Source organism: Montipora foliosa, chromosome 11 (genome assembly GCF_036669935.1).
Source record: "Montipora foliosa isolate CH-2021 chromosome 11, ASM3666993v2, whole genome shotgun sequence".
In the NCBI taxonomy this organism is placed as follows: Eukaryota; Metazoa; Cnidaria; class Anthozoa; order Scleractinia; family Acroporidae; genus Montipora; species Montipora foliosa.
The window spans coordinates 48,697,857-48,720,356 of NC_090879.1; the positions used below are offsets into that span (position 1 = coordinate 48,697,857).

The 22,500-nt window shown below is 39.8% G+C and overlaps 1 protein-coding gene across 4 annotated transcripts in view; it reads left to right on the forward strand.

The window, feature by feature from the left end:
- LOC137976541 (carboxypeptidase N subunit 2-like) overlaps positions 1 to 22,500 on the forward strand; it is a 47,174-nt gene that overhangs the window by 10,369 nt on the left and 14,305 nt on the right. For 2 of the 4 annotated variants that reach the window (XM_068823914.1, XM_068823915.1), the window contains exons 3-5: positions 5,354 to 5,698; positions 6,685 to 6,918; positions 8,076 to 8,211. In XM_068823914.1, the coding sequence (XP_068680015.1) occupies positions 5,354 to 5,698; positions 6,685 to 6,918; positions 8,076 to 8,211 (715 nt within the window). Of the gene's footprint in view, positions 1 to 5,353; positions 5,699 to 6,684; positions 6,919 to 8,075; positions 8,212 to 22,500 lie in introns of those variants that run through there. The other 2 variants (XR_011117776.1, XR_011117777.1) reach the window with 1 other exon arrangement.

A 22,500-nucleotide genomic window follows, 5' to 3' on the forward strand; every position in this document is an offset into this window, starting at 1 on the left:
TTTCAACAGTTCAGTCGTTAAAATTGCCTTATGAGTGTGGTACTTGTATCATACGAAACAGTTCTGTAGCATTAAAACGATGATTACTCATGTCATGAAACCTAAACTTCTGTGAAGTCATTTTTTTTTTCTTGGGTTGCACGTGACGTCACAAAAAAATAAAATACAAAACTTAAGAGCTTTTGAGGTTTTAAATATATAACTGTTTTGCATGTTTTCAGCTTGGTACCGGGCTTCATTTCGAAAAAGGAGCAGTTTGAATTTCAGAGTTTTTCACAGTGCGTGACGTGTTGACGGCTTTCGAAAAACATGCCAGTTGCATAAAGACATCTATTCCCCTCGTTCTTGGGTTGCACGTCACGCAAGTGCTTACCATTTAAGAAATTGAGTCAAGAAATGGAAATGTTATAGAAGAGGAATAAATAAACAACGGGTCTAAGTCTCAGGGCTGTTCGATATTCCGTACTTGAGTTATTCGGCGAAATTTATCACTCAAATTTGTAGAGTTTAGTACGCAGGCGCCATGTTGGTGTACTGCGCCAACATGGCGGCCGGAAATCTGTAGAAACATCTGGAATTTAGTTTGGCTGTCTTTAACACTTTCTGATGCATAATGAGCCACCAAACATTCGTATAGACACGTTTCCTAGTATATTGGCTGTTTAGGCCACAAAAAAACGAGGGAAATAGATGTCTTTATGCAACTGGCATGTTTTTCGAAAGCCGTCAACAAGTCACGCACTGTGAAAAACTCTGAAATTCAAACTGTACTATTTTCGAAATGAAGCACGGTACCAAGCTGAAAACATGCAAACAGATATATTTTTAAAACCTCAAAAGGCTCTTAAGTTTTGTATTTTATTTTTTTTGTGACGTCACGTGCAACCCAAGAAAAAAAAAATGACTTCACAGAAGTTTAGGTTTCATGACGTGAGTAATCATCGTTTTAATGCTACAGAACTGTTTCGTATGATACAAGTACCACACTCATCAGGCAATTTTAACGACTGAACTGTTGAAATTGGAAAGCTGGCAGTTAAATACGGAAATTTGAATAGTTGCTATAGTAAATGCGTTACATTTAAGGAGCTGCTAGGTAACAAAACATGATATATTAGGGGATCATATGTCGGTATTTTAAATTTACGTTACTCTAAAGTTCCGGAGTACATATCGGTTTCTGTGGGGCATGAACTTGCTAATTCGTTTCTTGTGTTAAGGCTTGATAGTTTTTTCTTACATATGATTATCAACGTTTCATTCAGACGGCAAAGACTACATTTCTTGCTAATGTTGCTGTAGGGTCTACATTTTTAAAGAATTTATCATTTAATTTGAAACGGTTTCTTTGCGTCTTGTAAGTTCCAAATATGTTTGGAAAGCTCTGCTGGAACAATTACTCAGCACTTTCAGATGCAGAACAAAATTCTTGCTTTTCATAGCTATGATTCCAGCTATGATGCCACGTATAGATTTCGCTCATGTTTAACGGTGGACTATATTTTTTTGGTCCATGCATAGGGGACCCCTGGGACCTTAAGGGTCAAACTAAGATATTTTCTGACTTGCACTAATTAAGTCCTATAAAAAAGATGGGTTCTGGTTCATTTCAAAGTTGTAGGCATTAAATTTCTGCAAAGCTTTGTCACATAAATACTGACTATGATTGACAAAGTCATATGCCAACGTACTAAAATCTAACTCGGGCTACCCCTACCCCCCCCCCCCAAAGTAACTTTGGTTTGCTCTTATGATCATCGTTTAGAGCCTCAGGCATCTCTTGTCGCAGGCCCCACCGGCCCGGTCTTGGACCGCCCCAATGCTTTGAAAACAGGCTGCGCCGGTTTTCAAGCTAAAATCTAAGGAGCCACCTCCTTCAAAATTAAGTCAGATATCAAAGCACAAGTGAGCAGACGGTGCCTAAACAAACTTGCTCAACCAATTCCAATCAGGTTGAGGTTCGCATTGGCCACAGCATTCAATTCGTTTTCATTCCACCCCGATTTCTGGCTGGATTTAAAAAAAGGGTACATCCTAATGCCTTGAATTTACTTAGCACTTTCAGACGCTTTTCATAGCTATGATTCCAGCTAGGACCAAACTCTAATCCCCTGCAACTCAACAATGCCACTTATAGATTTCACTCATGTCTAACGGCTGGTACATGCATGAGGGACCCGTTGGTACCTTAAGGGTCAAACTAAGATATTTTTCTGACTTGCACTAATTAACTCCTATACAAAAGATGAGTTCTGAGTAATTTCAAAGTTGTAGGCATTTGATTTTTGCAAAGCCCTGACACATACATACTGACTGTGATTGACAAAGTCAAATGCCAACTCACTAAAATCTATTTCAGGCTACTCACCCCCCAAATTAAGTCGTCCGTAACAATTCCTTGCCTTGCAATCACGAGAAAGAGAGACTTGCTTGTCATGCAAATAATAAAATAGTGAAAATTGTTTTAAAGCAAGTTACAAGGGTTTACAAAACAGTCCTAAGAAAATACGCGCGCTGATTGGTTAAAAATCGTGTTTCTATAACTCGATGGAGACACAGAACTAGCCTTTGACGAAGTGATGGCGCAAGCAACGAAAATTTACATTTTGATAATTAGAGTTAACAAGTTGTTTTCCTTTTTTTCGTCGCGTTGTTTTCTAAAAGAAATAGAAAACATGTACTCCGTGTTTCTATCGAGTTATAGAAACACTCGTAAAAGTTTGGGAGAACTCGAAAAAGCTCCCTGCGGCTCGTGTTCCCACAGCATTTCTCGTTCTCCCAAACTTTCACTCGTGTTTCTAGAACTCGATAGAAACACTGTACATGTTATCTAGTTCTTAAATAAACGTTAATTGAATTTCCAAGAGTAGAAAATACCATTGTTATTTTTGACTTTCTGAAACGTTAAAAGAATTCCAGTTGAATAAGGTAGCTAACTTTAAAAAGTTACAACCAATTTTTTTTTGTTTAGCTTTTACGTTTAAAGTTCCTTTATGAAATCCACGCAATAGAGATGCAAGTTTTGCATCAAAAAGCCTTATTGCACTGGCACTTGTTGCAGAATTGACATGCATGAAACATTCACCAAGGTTGAGTCACACTCCACTCTCGCAGTCAGCCATTAACCTGTATTGAAAGGCAACTTGTATAAACAACGTCTAACGGCTTCCGAATGATTGCGAAAGAGTTTCTCTTTACCAAAGCCCTTTACACGTGCCATCACTGTATATCAGCATTTTAATGATACATGAAGTAGTGTTGCAAATCAGTCTCTTATGAATCGACCGGGCTTCACGACGAATCGACTCAATTCGTGATGACGTGGCATCAGGACGTCTCTGCATTGTATGAAGCAAATACTCGCCAGAAGAAGGTTTCTGTATAACACAAATAAGTAGTAAGGCAGATAAATTTTCAGAAGAATACAGAAAACAGCAAGGAGTTGCTTTTAAAACCCAAGGCATGATGAGGAATGTCAAAATAATTGTTCAGTACGACATTGTTTGAAGTAACACCGATCCTATGTTGCTATCTTTCGACGTCAAGAAATTTTGGTAGGGAAAACTTTCTGGAAATTCTTTGCCCAGTCGCCCATCACCTACAAAGCAAATTGACCTCAAGGATGACATGACCAAAGGCAAATCGCCTGAAATAAACATGCTTTTTAACAGCATGCACTTCATTTGTGGAAGTTAAGGAGAGTCTATTCTTTACACTCCGGCCCAGCCTGGCAAAAGGAATCTAGTATACCAGGTCGGTCAAGTAACTTGCAAGTCCTGTCTTTCATAAATTTCATAAACTCGAGACCCTTTTGACCTTCCCACACAGTTTTGTTCCAATATGGAACATCAAGAAAATATTTTCGGATCTGTAGGCCAATTGATTTTGAGAGGGCGACAGCGACCCCGAAGAAATGCTAGCAGCTATATCGATTTTCGTTCGCTCATCCTCTTCGTGTCCGAAAAATCATGCTTTGCTCGCCAAAACATTTTCTCTTGGGATTCTCTTGAGGTCGACTTGAGGCAAGTCTAATATCAAAACAACAACGAAATGTTTTTCCGACATGCTCTTAACAGAAGTTTATCCGCTTTTCAATCCTTGCAAGAAAACTTGAGAAGAAAAGGCAACGTCGTTGAAAAGTAACCACCACGCGCGCGGGTGTAATGATACGCCAAGCCTACCAACTACTTGGTGCGTCTGATTGGGAAGAGATGCTGCAAGGTATTAGAGGAGAAGTTAATTGTCGTATGGTAGGAGATTGGCTACAGAATCAGAACAATCAAACAAACAAAGGATATTTCCCGAAGACAGCCAGGGGCGTACCCAGGATGGGAGGGGGGGGGAATTCCTGGGGTGCCCGTGACCCCCCTTTTCTGACAGTCACCAAGATACAACAACATATTACAAGCCATATCTGTGAGACTGGAACAGAGTAATTTATGTCACCTAGAACTTACTTCATCTATGCAGCTATTTTGTAGGCTTGTCCCTTCCCCCGCATTCTCTGCTCACCCAAAAAATTGTCACTTTCACTAAAAACAGTGCGGATGTCGACATGACAAAGTGGTAAGTACCCTGGGTTTGAGAAAGTGTGAGCCCCTCCCCCCCCCCCCCCCAACACCCTGAAAAATTCTAGCTACGCCCTTGAGAGAGCTGAAGCTCAAAGAAATCAAGCTTAAGTCATATTGAACGGGTACAGTGGAAAATAATTCAGAAATCTCAATATCAAATCGTAAAGACCACTAGGTTGCATGACACATACATCTGCATCTGCATTTGTATCTTCATTTGCCTGATCCAGCACCCGGCAAAGTCCTCTCGAATTGTGGCTGTTTTTGATTTGATACCTAATACACACCAAAACAAAGAATGCTCAAGACTATCAAGGAAAGATAAATACAATGCAAAACGAGCGAAACAAACGAGCAAAGCCAATGCTTAAATGTGTGGAAAGGCAGTGCAAATGACATGGAAAATCCATAATTTCATCGAAATGTTTGTTAATAGCAATGCCATTGAATTTTGGGTGCAACTCTGCATTGATAATTCAATATAAAAGTTCATGACTGTGAACAAAATGACAGACACTAATATTAATCCATGAGGACTCCATAACATAAAGGTGTTTTTACTGCTTGTTGCGGGAAGCGTTTTATGAAATGACGTTTTGTTGAGTATTTTACGCACGTAATTGTAACCAATTGCATATATTATACGGTGCTTTCCATATGATATATCATTAGTGTAAACAGTGTAAATCTCTATTGTATTAGTAAGGGAGAAAACACACAAGACACACATGTTAAAGCCTTAAAATGTACGTGACATTTGTGATTTTCCTGTATATTTACAGGGGTAGCTTCATCCGAACCATGCTCCTTCATGGTCATTGGCTCAAGTGGTGCAATCAATTTGAGTTCCTCATTCGTCATAGAAAATACTTGCATCTGGCATATCGCAGTATCACCTCATCACAATATACGTTTAAACCTTACTACCCTTAATATCGTGAATCAACCTGGCTCGAACATCAGTTCGGTAAAAGTCTATGATGGAAGGAACGAGTCTCAAACGTTGCTTGGGTACTTCACTGAAAACAAGAGTCATTTCTCCATACAATCGAGTGTACGCTACATGTTGGTAGTTGCAACTGGCGTTGCAAGCTTTAAAGCAGTTTATACTTCTAGAGCAAGAAGAGGTAATCCTAAAAACAATTCCTCATTAATATCACAGCTGTAGTGAGAACTTATAATTTTCATCATGGTCTTACCCTTAAATTCAAATCTAAAAGCTTTCCTGTTTACCGCAGAACCAACCAAAAGCAAATGTTGTTATTATTACAAAAATTTGGTTTATCAACGGAGTTGATAATGTAAATTGACCACTGTACAGAGATTCTAAAAGCTGACGTTTCGAGCGTTAGCCCTTCGTCAGAGCGATTCGCTCTGACGAAGGGCTAACGCTCGAAACGTCAGCTTTTAGAATCTCTGTACGGTTGTTATTATTAGTATTGGTATTATTGGGCATCACATAGGTTTCTCTCAACAGAGGAGTACTACTATGTCCGCTGGACTCGAAAATTTGACTGGGATATGAAGAACTATGATGACATATTCAGATATGGGAAGTTCGTTTTCCAATGAAGTTGGTCGATCATTTGTTGGCGCCGTTGGATTAAAGTCTTGGGCCTGTGGCTGGAAACATTAAAACCTTTTTTGGTGCCTTTTTGTGAGGAACATTCAAGTTAAAATGACACTATTTGATAATAAATTTTACATCAATCTAGGCACTTTTCAAAAGTTTTTAATTTGCTTTCTTTTCTATAGCATCTTCAAACAAATTCATCCCTTGTTGCATTTCATTTTTGCGAACTGACTTGGTTTCCAAACCCACTTTGGCAAAGTAACAGAAGACGAGAGTAGATCACCATCTCATGTATCCCTTGTGATCGGCTATGAAAGCCAGGAACGTTTCCGTGACTCCATGTGGTTAAGAGCTGAAATGAAATTTAGGTAGTAAGAAAGTAGTATTTTACACTGTGAATAGGGACTGTCACACTAAAAACGTGTAAGAATTCTGGAGATGGTCTTATAGCAAAGTAACTATTTTGAAGGTTCTGAGTTTCGTTTACAATGTGCTATAGTTAACTGATGGCTAAAATTTGTACATCGTCTTTTATTGCAGCTAAACCAAGGGTAATGATTCCTTTGCGAATGGTTCGAACAGTCTCGGAGCATTATGTGTGGTGCTCTTCTGAAGGGACGCCACCGATCAACATATCATTGATGAACTCAACTACAACCTTGGCTTTCGGGAAGGGAATGGTGTGGAGCAAACTTAACCATGATGGTAACTATAGTTGCGTCGCTACCAATGAAGTTGGCACCGAATCAAAGACGTTTTACGTTTCTCTTATAGGTGAGATTATACTGATTTTATTTCTCTCCAAATGTGGTTAGTTCATCATCACACGAAACAAAGCTGTAGCAATAAAGCGACGAATTAATTTCCAAGTCTAAAATAATTTTTCCATAACATTATTACTCCTCATCAGTAGTTTACAGCTCACAGCTCTACGCAAACCATTTCCTCCCGAGTGGAACTGAATCCTCTTTTGTCGTTAGTACACTTTGTTTTATTCCGATTTCCACTTGTTTATAATCAGATGATTCATTCGCACACGTAAGAATTACAGCTCACTTTCTTTTGAGACAAGAGCGCCCAAACATGAACACAAAAAACCTCCCCAGAATATAATCTTATAACGAAATTTGGCCACTTAAGGTGGCTCAAACCAGTTTTAACACTTGAAAGAAACTTTCTTATTAGAATGATTGACACTACAGCACTTTGTCACTTAACAGCAATGTTGTGGTACCATATCAAACACCAATTATTGCTGAAAAAGATTCGGTCATTTTTGTGACGTAAAACGTTACCGTGGCAACAGCAAATCCCAGCAAAAACATCCCATTTTTTGACTTTAGCTGCTCATATTTCAAAAACGACTGCGGTAACCCCATTTTTTATTTCTGAAATGTAATCAGCATGCCACAATAAAACGTTCTGCAAAGTTTAAAAAATTCTGTGGAGCGGAATTCAGAGCCACATTAAATAATTGAAAATTTAAGGTAGCTCTAAATCCGGTCCACGGAATTTTTTTAAACTTTGTAGAGAGTTTCATCTTGACCTGCTAATCACTTTTGTGCAATAAAAAATTGGGGTCACTGAGTTCGTTTTTTCAGATATGAGCACCAAAAGCCAAAATATAGGATGTTCTTGCGAGGATTTTCTGTTGTCATAATAACTTCTTACGTCACAAAAATGACTGTATCTTGTTTAGCAATAAATGATGTTTCACATGTTATCATAACATTGGTGTTACGTGATAAAGTGTTGTTGTGTCAATCCTTCTAATAACAAGGTCTCTTCAGTGAAAGTGTTGAAATTGGTTTGAGTCGACTCAAGTCTTTAATGCATAAACTATATTTACCGAAGTGTGAAATTTAAATCAAATCCCATAAAGGTTGGGCTATTTCTTTAATTTTTCACAAAGCTTTGATTATCTTTCACAGATTTTCGCGTTTGTGTGAATTTGTGTGACTGCAACGGCACTACACATAGGTGGTTTCAATTTCGGAACACCTTTCGCTGCACAGGGAAATATTCAGCTCATCTGTTGAACAACATTCCAACAACCACGACAAAGCTGTGAGTTATTAACTGACGATACTCCTAAAACACTTGTATTTATTGCTTCTATCTCCAGTCAATTGTATATACGCAAACTTGGTAACAATGTAGTAACCTTTCACTTGCTGATGAAAACTAACCGCGAAATATCAGAAGAATTAAATTTATCCTCAAAATCATGCTATTTGTTAAACGCATTTTTTTTTATTTGAGTGTCCTAACAGACTTTTTCTGCATAATAATGCTAAAGGCAATCTTTTAGCATCATCGTGCAGAAAAAGTGGTAAAATGGAGACTGAAGAACTTGGGATTTAATATCAAGGGTGCTAATGAGAAACAACTTTGGCCTAACTAGTCACACAAGAAGAAAGATTTTCAATCTGAGAAGATGCCGTGGATCGTTGTTCTTTCCCGTCTATATCCGTTGCATTAAGAGGTTACGTAAACGTTAACCTAAAAAGTCCACAGCATTGTTAATTTTATGGTTATGACTGCTTCAGTTAGTTCTTCCTTCCAGAGGTACGGCAAAACACTCGTCTTCTCATACAGTAGCATTTGCTCAGTTTAAACTACCCCCGAAACGATGGAATTCTTCACGGTTTAGAGCTGGTATTCTGATGATGCTAGAGCCAACTGTGTTATTCGTAGCAAAAAGAAAAAAGAAAACTGCGGTACACTCCGGGAAGACCAGTCCATGATCATCAGGATGCGAACAATCGATGAAATCGATGATCGGAAAATCAATCGATCATTCGATACCAGTAGATCTCCTGTTAGTTTATTGACATCGATTCGCATTGGCCAATCGATAATCACACAAACGTGGCCGCGAATCATCGATTGCCTTCGATTGGCAATAGAAAACTCTAAGCATCTCACGTACGTGCATTAGTTTGAATGTTTGAGATAAGTTGAAGCTGTTCACCCGATTGTTTGTTTGGTTTCCACAAATCAACAACACCCGCTACACACCTCGTTATAGCGATAGCCGTTCCTCGTTCCTTTTGCTTGTTTCGTTGTCAGATGCTGTTTATGTGAATTTCTTTTTCTTATTTTTTCAACCCCGTTTATACATCGCACCAAGACGACGGATATATTACCCTTATGCTAATAATATTTTAGTGTAGCGTTTAGTGTTATAGTAAATAGCCTGAGTTACCTTAGGAGCGTAAGAATTCTCGAGAACAGTCCGCATTGCCAACTGTTCACAATCGATGTCAGTTAATTGATCCGGAGGGTGTAAAGCGTAGGTTGCAGGTTGCAGGTTAGGGTTGCAGGTCATTGTTTTACTATAACTGAAACAACCTAAACCTACATACAAAAATGCTAACCTTAGGCTAACTTTGTTTTTTAGGCCTAATATTAGCATTAGTAAAGTTTTGGGTTAGGGTTACGGTTAGTTTCAGCTATGGTGAAACAGTGACCTGCAGCTCTAACCTGCAACCTGCAGTTTACACCCTCCATTAATTGATCGGTTGGTATCGATTAGCGATAAAAGTTGATAATCGATCAAAATCCATCATCACATTTTCTTTGGCATGTATTGGTCATCGAATATCAATATCAATCGATTAATTGCCATCGATTGATTGATTGATTTTCCAATCACTGATTTCATCCATTGTTCACGTCCTGGATCACTTGAGCAATCGAGGACGTTTTCCGTGTTTCAAATAGGCTCATCATTAAACATTCGGGGGAGTTGGGAGCATTCTCGACAGTTATGCAAACCCGAGACGCAGTCGAGGGTTTGCATAACTGTCGAGAATTCTTCCCCCGAGTTCAACAAATTCGTGTAAAGTCACAGCCGTGTTTCCATATTCTCATCTAAACACAGCTATTGACGAATGAGAGTGCGCGTACTATCCTAATTATTTTATAAACACCAATAGAGTGAAGTCTCTTGCATGAAATTTGACACCATGGCCAACAAATTCATTTCTGATGTATGCATTTATGCACCACACGTAACAAACACCAGCATAAGACATTCGAATTCATAGGTCAATATGCGTGTGCCTAGTGTGAAGCGTAGTCTGCCTTTATTAGCAGTAACACAGGCAAATGTCCATATAGAGAACCCACAATACCCAATACTCTAACTATACCGTGAAGTGTGTAGAAGTTCAAAAAACCAACATTTGAATTCATTTGCCTTAATTGTTAAGAAAGTTCACCTAAGTTAGAATACTGTTGATTTCATATTAGTTTTTTTGATTTTTTTGTTTTAGATTATTGGCATTGTTTTCCTTAAAACTAGCAAATCCATTGTCTTCTATTTTTGCTTTGATTTGATCGCTCTGAGTCGTTCGCGAACTCTTTTAGGACAATTGGAATGTACTGCTCTTATTACTGGGTTGCCAAACCCAGTCGAAATCTGCGTTTCATTTCGTCATTTTTTAATTATTTTATTATTTTTCCTTTTCATGAAAAATCTTTCCTGTCCCTCCCCAGCTAAGTAGTGTTTTTGTGTGTAGAGGCTTCTGCGCGTATGTGTGGTAAGTTTGAGGGGGTACTAGAAATGCATAGAGTTTATCCGGTGGACACAGTAGAATATTTAACTGAACCCGCAATGGCGTCGAAATTCATTGCAACGCGAATTGCGTTTTAGTGGAAATTGATGGAAAGTCAATCGGATAAACAAGACAGGCGGTGAAAAGTAAATATCTGGAATCTTCAAAGCGACGAGTAATGGTCTTCGACAACAGTTTTTGCATCTTTCGCCGTCGAATACCACCAAGTGAGCTTTGTTTCTAATGTTATTTGGCTAACTGTACAAGACTGAAACCAAATGGCAAATTTAGACTGTATGGGTGTAAAAGGAATCGACCGCCTCGAATGCATCACATGTTTACTGAAGTCGCATCTCAGTTGCCTGGCAATTTACAATTATTTTGTACTCAACTCAGCACAGTCTTCAGGTAAAAAAAAAAAAAATGGAACTATGACAATGAAGAATTATTTGAAAAAAAGCTTGTTGTCTCTTTTGTGCTTCATTATTCACGGTCAAGGTTCTTCCGAAAAGGGTTTTAAGATCTTGAACTATGAGACTGAAATTTATTTAATTGCTGTTGTTTCTTGTTTGCACGCACGCAGTTGAAATAGGAAGGGTTTTTTGCCGCTAATATCAAATATTTTGTTTGTTTCAATACATTTTACACTGGAAAAGGTTTTTGTGACATTTTTCGTTCAAGTGAACGGCCCAAAATAAAGCTTTTTAACGACTTGTAAGTGGAATATTTTTTGTAATTTAATATCCTCTGTCTAAAATTTGTATAAGAAGCTTGAAATAAACATTGCCACTCGCCACAGGAAATTTAGTCGCTGATTTACCTCCTCGTCGAGTTCTTGTTAATATTTTATAAACTGCGCTGTTATGTACAACACTGAAACCAAACGGCAAATTCTCTGGTAACTTTTTCGAGTTGGATACTAGAGACGGAATCGAACACCTTGAGTAGTCTGTGTTTACAATTTTCTGGCTATTTATAATTTTATTTATTTGTACTCAACTATGCACAGTCTTCTGGTAAAAAAAAAAAAAAACAATTTGAAATTTGACTTATTCTTGTTAGTCAAGAATTATTTGAATTATTTGTTCAGAGAAGAGTCCAATCTCAGGTCAATAACCCGACAAAGAAGGCTTCCCGACCCGACAGATGAAATATAAATATTTAGTTAAATATTACAACAAAATTAAAAAACGAAAGACATAAGTTTCTTGGCTAAAAGATACGTTGTTTAACTCTAAAAGCGACGAACGATCTAACATTTGTCATTCATTATAAACTAGACCCTCCGTGAGGGTACACTGGGATGCCTGTGGTACGTGCAGCGTTCCAGGCAATTTTTTTCAAGTTGGTGGGTCATTAAGACCATTTAAGGGGTCACCCAGAAGTCATACCAGCAGAGGCCCTTTGGCTCACAGGTCCGCACACGTTCGTGCGACGAAACAGCTCCTTCTCTGAGGTTAAAAACCTGGCTACCGGCCTATTAATTAATCATTTGTCAGAAAGAAGAAATTCCTGTCCTCTTTAAAAAAAAATTGACACGCATTGCTTACGTGTGGTAGTGAAGTAACACAGCGATTTATTCCATAATGTCAACTGAGCTGTGTGTTGTCTTCCAGGAGATTCAAGTTGTCCTTGCGTAATATGTAGCTCTAACAGTGCACGATATTGTTTTGGTATCATGGTCTATCATTGTAGTGCCATAGTAGAAGTCTTGGGTAAATAGCCTGAGAAGACATGTGGTTACTAGCAAAGTACTGAGCCCAGAAAGATTGAAGAAAATAAATGGGAAGTGAAAAACATTGTCTTCTGGGATGACATGTTGACAGTTGTCTTTGCGTAATATGTAGGTCTAACAGTACACGATATTGTTTTGGTATTGCCTATCATTGTAGCGCCATGGTAGAAGTCTTAGATAACTAGCCCCTTTAGAAGACATGTGGTTACTAGCAAAGTACTGAACCCAGAGAGACTGAAGAAAATAAAAGGGAATCGAGAAACATTGGCTTCTGGGCTGACATATTGATCATGCAACTTCTTTCCACCACAAGTGTAAGCGTGCACTGAGAGCATCTGACAGCTTTGTAAACAAAAGTTGAAAACTGAAATTATTGCCTATTCGGCAGGGTTAGTATCTGGATGGGCGACCTAAGAAATATACCACTCAGTAACAGAAGCATAGGACAGAGAATTCCATTTTAATGCTATCAAATGCGAACCAAGCAAGATACAGATTTTGTTAGCTTGCTTTATGCAAAACAAATATTGATGTAAAAGTAAATAAATATGGATACACAATTTTTAAGAAGAGCAGAAGGAAGTTTCAGGACGGTCGATCGAGCATAAAATATTTTGCCATCGGTAACAAAGTCTTCGACATAAAAACAACATTAATTTTGGACCACGAATATAAAAAGTTACCATCAGCGAAAAACATTTTGGGAGATTCTAGTTGTTTTGTTGTAATTGTACTTTTGGCTGCACCGAGTGAATCGCACATCGAATTCAGCGGGCAGAGTGATCAAGTTACCGCGGCATGTTTACTCGCGAAACAGTGAAGCATCTGTGTCAAATGATGCCAAGATACCGGGTTTTTGTTAGTTTTCTTTTTCTTTCAATTGTCATAAATTTTGACAAGAAATGTGCGAATTCAACACAAAGATCACTCTCAGAGGTCACAGTGACCATTGTTTCTGGAAAATCAAAAATTTACTCTCCAAGACAAGGTTATTTATCACCAGGTAATTCCATCGTTTTGGTAATAGCAGCTACTTTATTATTCATCAGCGTCACAATATTTTGCCGATTTCGGGGGTCATTTTGTTGAAACTCAAGCACGCTTCCAACAGACCTGTTTATTTTCGTGACTTATGCGTTACCACAAAAATTCTCCCCGTATCACATTTCAACACATGTATGCAAATTTGCTAAGCTCGAAAATTACACATGATAAATTTACAAAAGCTAGAAATTTCACAGAAATATTTTCCAGCGAAACATTTATTGAAACAAGCAACATATTTGCTATAAGAGGCAAGAAACCCTTCCTATTTCAGTTGCGTGCGAGCAAGCGAAACACACAATCACAAAGCATATGCAATTAAATAAATTTCTGACAGTTCACATCAAACCCTTTTCGAAAGAACCTTGACCGTAAATAATAAAGCACAAAAGATACAACAAGCTTTCATTCAAATAATTTTTCACTGTCACATTTCCAATTTGTTTTTACCTTTGCTGAGTTGAGTCTTAAAATGAATGTTACTTGCCAGACAAACAGGAGTACCCAACGAAACCGCTCCACAAAAAAGCCGCTCTGCAGGCTGTTTTCGAGCTGGCTGGCTGAAAAAAATTTCAAGAGTGAGCTGGCTGGTCTTTGACACTAACCTCTTCTGGCTCACTGAGACATGAAAAACGTTTTTCCTGGCTGGCTATATAAAGCTCAGATTCTTTTCCTGGCTAAGACATTGTTCACTTTGTCCACTGGCGTAAAGTTCTTTTAGCTCAAGCATGTAATTAATTGGACAGAGGAACGATAGAAAATTTCCTTTTAGTTTCTGGCTTCTATCAATCAACATTTCGTCGCGCAATGATCTCCTTCAAAGAGGCGGGCGCTTCTCATTTTTGCTTCGCCGTGAGAGACCTCTGCTAGCAGGGAAGCAGGATGTTTCGTAGTATTTATTTTGATCAGATTGTGGAAAAGTCCTTATGGAATGATCGCAGAATTTGATTTTAATTACGTCCTTTGCAATTCAATTCAGTGCTTACCGAAAGGATTTTAGGCTACCGCCGTTTTGGACAACATCAAGGACACAAAACGAGAAATGTAACGTGGGCTGAAATTTCGCATGGAACTGTTAATGTTTAAATTTTGTATTTTGTATATTGAATTACCTATCGTTGTGTCTCCTTAAACAAATCGCCATCGTTTCTTGAATAAGTACCGGTTTACCTTTCGGGGTTTTGTCAAAGTTCTGCCACCGGCACTTTAAGATAAGAAAGAGAGACGTTGGGAATAGAGTTGATTAAAATTATGCTACCACGCTCCATGGTTTTTCGTACAACTACCCAAACCCTAATGTGAATTAACAAAAACTTCGAAATTGAGAACAACCTCTCCAGAATATATTGCTCGTTCTTTAAGCCACGCGCAGATCTGGCAGATAGATATCTCGGGTAAAAAATCGATTCTTATTCTCCATAAATGGCTGCGCACCGCGGTAGTAGTCCATCTCACTCTTTCTCCTTACTCTCATTCATCAACTAAGGACCATGATGGCAGTTTATTTAAGTACCTTGTCAGTGAACGGGTAAGTAGAATTGTTTCATTTTTTTTATTGTTACGATCATGGTATTTTATTGTACGCTGGGGATGGTTCAAAGTACAACGCAACTGTTTTTTTCCAGTGTCGCTGCGGCTGCAAATATGATTACTCCCTGTTTAATCAACTTTTGTGGCATAGTTAGTAGAGGTATAACTGAAAAGGAAAATTTTCTCTAAATGCATGCATTTTTTTCACTTCGATTGAGCCGCTTATATCATCTCCAATATCGATTCAACACTAACCTGACTATCACTGAGATCTAAGATAGCAAAACAAATGCTCGAACTTCGCTTGCCTGGATATGTACATGTAACCGTGCATTTGCAAAGCAACAGAAGAGGAAATCATTGAGGAATAGTAAGCGTACAAAGAAATATTTAATGAGAAAATTTGTAACGTCAAGAACTTAATTAGTTTCGTTTAAATTTCTTTAAACAAGCCGCGTCTCTCTTTTTTCCCGTAAAAACACTGGTGCAAACGAAAACGCAACTGTGCCTCTTGTCTGAATTCTGCGTTCAAAATAATCGGGCTAAGTTGATGATTTCACAGGGTTTAACCATTTAGTTGAGGTACGAAATTCCCTCAGAAGCAATGGCCAGTTACGAGTTACAGCAGTTTTATTTCACTTTATGACAGATACATGTCAAGCTGTGCAAAACTGTATACTTTTTTATTGGTTAAGACCTGAATGATAGTTTGGGTATTTTAGAATCTCTCGTTTATTTTACAATGTCACTTAAATAGTAGCAATTTACATATGTTCGTAAATTTTGTGATTGTAAATTTTCCCTGTTCTGTGTACGTTTCAAGCTTAGTACCTTGCGAGCCAAGGAGACTGGCGTCCCGGACTGGCGTTTCCTTTTAAGATAAAGTGGGCGCTTTTGCCGCTTTTCCGCCCGGTCATGTCAAGCAGAATTGATACTATGAAACCATTTTTTAATGTTCGTAATTAATTATAATTCCGGAGGGAGGTAAGCCTTAGTTTCAACCGTAAACCTTTTCAGTTTGGCAAAAAAATTTACCACTTCAAACTGATAAAAGTTTGTCAACTAAAGATCCGCGCTTGTAGTTTGGACTGCAGGTCTGTTTATTTTCACACCCCCATATCGCGTACGCTTTTAGAGGCGGCCGCCAACCGGATGCCAATTTTGTTTTGAGCGATCACCCCAAGCTTTGATTCCAGTGAACGCTATGAACTTGGCAAACATACACCAGCATCGAGAAATTTTTGGAATCGATCTTTCCTTAGAGAAAATTCAGATTCACAGCAAAATGGAACAAGACGTGTCCGTTCCTTCCTTTTACCAAGAATGAAAAAGGGTGGCAAACAGAAGTGGAAAAACGAGAGCAAAATAAAACTTGACCGCCATTGAAGACCACGTGGTACTTCGCTTCGCGATGTTCGTCTGTTCAGTTTCTCTATTTCTGTGTCTGTTCAGTTTCTCTGTTGCCTATCTCAGTGATTTTGTAGCACAAAGCGTTATTAGAAATGGTAATTTTAAAAAACAGTATGAAAGATCGGTTCGAGTTCCGTAGATATGTAATTCCACTTGACATAGAAAACTTGACAAACGGAAGTTAAGGTTCCATTCGAAACAGCACCGTTCAAAACCAAAGATAAACTTCATAGTCATAAAGTAAAATACTCCAGGCAAATCACACGATAGTCCGCTTCGATAAAAGAACACGCTGTCTTATTATTGTGCCCTTGTTGCCTTGGTTTCAGACTACCTGGATGTGACCTATTATGAGCTTGCGTTGGTGTCTGTTACTCATGGTGCGATGACAGAACAATAATAATGCATTTTCTTTCCAAGTAAATCACACGATCGTCCGCTTCGAGAAATGAACACGCTGTCTTATTATTGTGCCCTTATTGCCTTGGTTTCAGACTACCTGGATGTGACCTCTTATGAGCTTGCGTTGGTGTCTGTTACTCATGGTGCGATGACAGAACAATAATAATGCATTTTCTTTCCAAGTAAATCACACGATCGTCCGCTTCGAGAAATGAACACACTGTCTTATTATTGTGCCCTTGTTGCCTTGGTTACAGTTTCGGTGGGTGGGTGGGGGGGGGGGGGGGGGGGGGTCGTAAGAGCATTATTTACTGGCAAAACGAAAATTTCCAATAACTATCGCTGGCTGGGAAGGGTTTCAACATGATAAATGCCGCTGGCTGGCGCCCACAGCGAAATGTATACCTTCCTGGCTAGGAAAAGGCCTCAAAATAATGGATGCTGGCTGGCGACCTCGGAAAATAATCTCTTGCTAGCTGGCTCTGAAGAGCGGATATTTATTTCCCAGGGTAGTTAAATATTAACCAAAAATGTCTTAATCGATGCCCACATATCGTGTAAGTCAATCACAGATGAATTCAGAAAAAGTGTTCGTTGGGTACTCCTGAGACAAACAGGCAAACTTTAAATAGATGCGACTTCAGTAAACACTGTGAGACACACAACAGAGATCACAGATCTACTTGTGGTGTTCGATTCCTTCTCTGTCTTTGTTGAACCCGTAAGTTACCAGAGAAATTTCCATTTGGTTTCAGTGTTGTACGTAACACCACCTTGGCGAAATAATAGAAGTACGGTATATTTTGATTTCGGCTCGACGGGCGAAAGATTCACGCTGTCGAAGTCCATTACTCGTCGCTTTTTTAAGATTCCAGATCTTTATGTTTCACCGCCTGTCTTGACGTTCCATTCTTGAGCTCCATGTGGGTATATTTTCTTTAAAGATGTACTAAAAAGCCATTCGCGTTACAATGACTTTCGACGCCATTACAGGTTAATTGTGCAGAGCAAGCTACGCATTACCCCAGCCCCCTCAAACCTAACAAAATACGCACAGAAGACTCCATGCACAAAGACACCACTTAGCAGGGGAGTGACAGGCAAGACTGTTCCCCACACGGAAAATAACAAAAAAACCCACGAAATAAAACCGAGATTCCGACTGGGTTTGGCAACCCAGTAACAAGAACATTGAAACAAAGTGATCACGTGCACCTTTGTGGTTGCCTAGCACGTGATTCATTCCTTCCTTCTGACAGAACATCATGTCCTTCCCTAGGAATTTTAGTGTTTTTACGATCGATTGTCATTAATCTTTCGCTGAGAATTCGAAATTTATAGTTTTATATAAAAACCATGTTATTTTTTTTCATCTGTCTTTTGGCTTGCCTTTTACTGTTACTGTGTAGCTTGAAAATATTGTGGGACTTTGGCCATTGTTTGAGGTTTGCGGGAACAATTTTTTGCGGCGCGAATTCGGACTGAAATTTCCGCTGGGAACTAAATTTTGCGGTTTTCTTTTCAAGCTAGCAGCAAGACTTTTTTCAACTTCTATTACTTTTTGAGGAGGAAGTTAAGGCCCTCAAGCGTAGAGATACTCAACTTACATTCATCCTTCAGTTAGCTTTCTGAGCAAGTTGCAAACATTCAGTCTAAACCGTTTAACAAGAAATTGCGCTCGGGGTTTAAACATTGGCTTCAATGCAATTCACTGTACACTAATAAAAGGCATAATTATTAAATTGTCCAGAGTATGTCGGCTCGAAATGAGTGTCTCAGCGGGCAGTCAGCAATTGACTGATCTCCCTGGATCACGGTAATTTTGTATTCTCAATATAATTGTATGGCAATGAGAAAGTTTGAAGGGAAAGTTTATGTCTGTAAGAGTAAAAATTTTCAACTTAGGTTTCTCCTTCAGTCAGATTTCTGTGCAAGTTTGCGCGAGGAATCGCCACTTTCGCTAAACATTGGTTCGAATATTATTTGTCACCTGTACGCTAATAAAAGACAAAACGATGAGGCTGTCCAACATCTATCGCCCGAAATGTGTTTCTTGCTGGAACTGAACCGTTGGTCAACAAGGGATCTGACCCAATTGGTGCGGGAGGTTTTTGTTTCTATAGTCGTATGTTCCTATTGATCGATTGATTGTCTGTTTCTTTCTTTTTTGTTTGTTGTTGTTTTTTCTTTTTAATTGCGTGTTATGAGTACGCAAAGTTTTCGAAAGGCATTCAGAAGAGCACTGAAAATGAAGGCGTGTTTCTTCATTTAAACAATGCAAGAGGGAATTACATGGAGTATCATCGATTTATTGGTCATAACTTTTGCAAGGGTTGTTGGCTCCTAAAGGAGCCGTTTGTGTTTTCTTAACAAAAGGCACGAAGGCAAGGTCTAGCCTCCAAATCCGTACAAGGTACGTCCCTGGCGTTTGAGAGCGTAAACAACATCCATGGCAGTGACAGTCTTACGCTTTGCGTGCTCGGTGTAGGTAACCGCATCACGGATGACATTCTCGAGGAAAACCTTAAGAACCCCACGAGTCTCCTCGTAGATAAGTCCAGAAATACGCTTAACACCTCCACGGCGAGCTAGGCGTCGAATCGCTGGTTTGGTGATGCCCTGGATGTTATCTCGAAGAATCTTGCGGTGGCGTTTGGCGCCTCCTTTACCTAGACCTTTGCCTCCTTTGCCACGTCCGGACATTTTCAGTAGTTAGTAAACACTTGGTGATCGGAAGATGAAGTGTTGAACTTTGAGCATCACTGAGTTTAGTACATATTTTATAGATATGGCGCAAGGCCTGACCTCTATGGAAACAAGGCAAGTTATACACAAAAGAAATTAAAGTCAATCGTTTGTAAGAAGTCATGAATATGAAAATATGAAAGACAATGTGTTCGTGTACCGCGCCAATCAGATAAGGAAACATTCATCCGAGCAGATTTAACCTGGCGTCTTGTGAGAAACCGATATCGTTGAAATAGTCGCCTAAACGAAAGAACAACTTTAGTGTCCCTCTGTCAAGGTCGTTATTAGCTATGGCACGAACAAAGCAAACAGCTCGAAAGTCAACCGGTGGTAAAGCTCCGCGAAAACAGCTCGCTACCAAAGCAGCTCGTAAAAGCGCCCCCGCGACCGGGGGCGTGAAGAAGCCACATCGTTACAGGCCCGGGACAGTGGCGCTGAGGGAAATACGTCGTTATCAAAAATCTACAGAGTTGCTCATTAGAAAGCTGCCGTTCCAGCGCCTTGTCCGAGAAATCGCCCAGGACTTCAAGACTGACTTGCGGTTCCAAAGTTCCGCCGTTTTGGCCCTCCAAGAAGCCAGCGAAGCTTACTTAGTCGGACTCTTCGAGGATACGAACCTGTGTGCAATTCACGCCAAACGAGTCACGATTATGCCGAAGGACATACAACTGGCTCGCAGAATTCGAGGAGAGAGGGCCTAGGTGCTACCCTTACACAATACAAAACGGCTCTTTTAAGAGCCACCACTCGCGTAAAAAAGCAATGACCGATAAGTTACCCACCCCACCATCGACCAAGCGTGGCGTCTATCTGAACTAATACTTGCTCGTGAAATAAAATTCTAACTTACGAGAGGACTTACGAGATAATTGCAAAAAAATGCCATTAAGGCCCAGTAATACGGGCAACATTTTTCGTGCAACTTGTCGCGCAACAATGTTGCGTTGCAAGTTGAGATGGTAAAAGCGACGTCTACTTTTTGCAACACAAAAATATGTTGAGCAAGAGGGTGGTAATACACGCAACAAACCATCTCAACTCGCAACGCAAAATTGTTGCGCGACAAGTTACACGAAAGATGTTGCCCGTATTACTGGGCCTTTACCAAGCGAAAATTCAAACAGGCAGACTCATCGCTCATTCATGACGCAATAAGCGCGCTTATGATATAATTATGAAGTCCGTATTCGAGGGCGCGCTCACTTCCGTCTGTCTAAATTTATTTACATTCGCCAAACCGAATTCATAATAATTCCGTAAAAACAACACCATCTAGGTGAAATGCGAGCATTGTTGTTTTGTTTTCTTTTTACCCTCACTCTTTTCCGCAAGTAAAGCAGTAAATCTGAATCTTTTTATCCGTCATAAAGGAAGAACGTGAATGTCTACCATGTTTTCGATTAGAGTTTGCACACGTAAATCAGTTTTGTATAAAGCAGCGACGTGAATTGAGTGGACGGCAAGGGCGCAATATTGGGAAATTCATGCCCTCCCCACATTTCTGCTTGGTTAATATGATAAGCAGCGATTAAGGGAACGCTAAAAACAAGAAGCATCGCTTTTCTTGCACCTCCCTCGTTTTATTAAGAAGACTGGCTGCGTGACGAAGCGACAATCAAATCGGAGGTTTTCTTTCCTTGTTCTCAACCGCTTAGTTACCTGGTGATCACTTTCGAGAGTGAAACTAAGATAATCATGCCCTGTTCACATGACGAGGGCGATTGATTTTTTTTTTCTCTCCTGCTCTCCTTCTTTCCCTTTTTCCTTTCTTCGGCAATATGCGGAGAGCTTTTACCGAACACTGATCGTGCAATTAAGTCTGATCAATGTGGCAATGTCATGCATTATAAATTGTTGTAAATTTGGGCTAATGGTTGTTGGGCATATTGCTTTTAGAATATTTGGTGGCTCCTAAAGGAGCCGTTGTGTTTTGGGTGACTAGACTTGATCACTGGCTGCTGGTGTACTTCGTCACGGCCTTGGTGCCTTCACTGACGGCGTGCTTTGCTAGTTCACCGGGAAGTAGAAGCCTGATGGCTGTTTGTATCTCGCGGGAACTGATGGTGGACTTCTTGTTATAGAGGGAAAGACGTGAGGACTCCACGGCCACCCGCTCGAAGATATCGTTCACAAAAGAGTTCATGATCCCCATGGCTTTGCTGGAAATTCCGGTGTCGGGGTGAGCCTGCTTCAACACCTTGTATATATAAATCGCATAGCTTTCCTTTCTCTTTCCTCGCTTTTTCTTCGAGACCTGATCCGTTCCGGACTTGGCCTTGCCGGTCCTCTTCTCTCCCTTTTTAGCGGCAGTTACTTTAGGCGCCATAATATCTCAGTTGTGTGCAATTGATAACGCAAGGGAGTACAATCACTATTTATAACGGAAACTTCAATGGGATCAATTTGTATGCGGACCGAGGTCGCAGTATTTTCGCTTGATCGGCGGTCATACCGCTAAAAAAGAGGTATTTTGCATAACTTACGACTTTTGATTGGTGCATGCCGATCCGCTGAGTGCAATCAGATCGGAATAAAATCCAGCCTTTCCTAGCCTAATGCAGTCAAATTAGATAAGCGCTCTGAGAGCTAAGTTTTATTTAAAAAGCAACATGTCCGGACGCGGCAAAGGCAAGGCTAAGGGCACTAAGTCCAAGTCTCGATCATCCCGAGCAGGTCTTCAATTTCCCGTCGGTCGCATTCATCGCCTCCTTCGAAAAGGCAACTATGCAGAGCGAGTTGGCGCTGGTGCTCCTGTGTACATGGCTGCGGTGCTAGAATATCTGAGCGCTGAAATTCTCGAGTTAGCCGGAAACGCTGCCCGAGACAACAAGAAGAGCAGAATCATTCCACGCCAATTGCAGCTGGCCGTCCGAAATGACGAAGAATTGAACAAACTTCTTGCCGGTGTAACCATTGCTCAGGGCG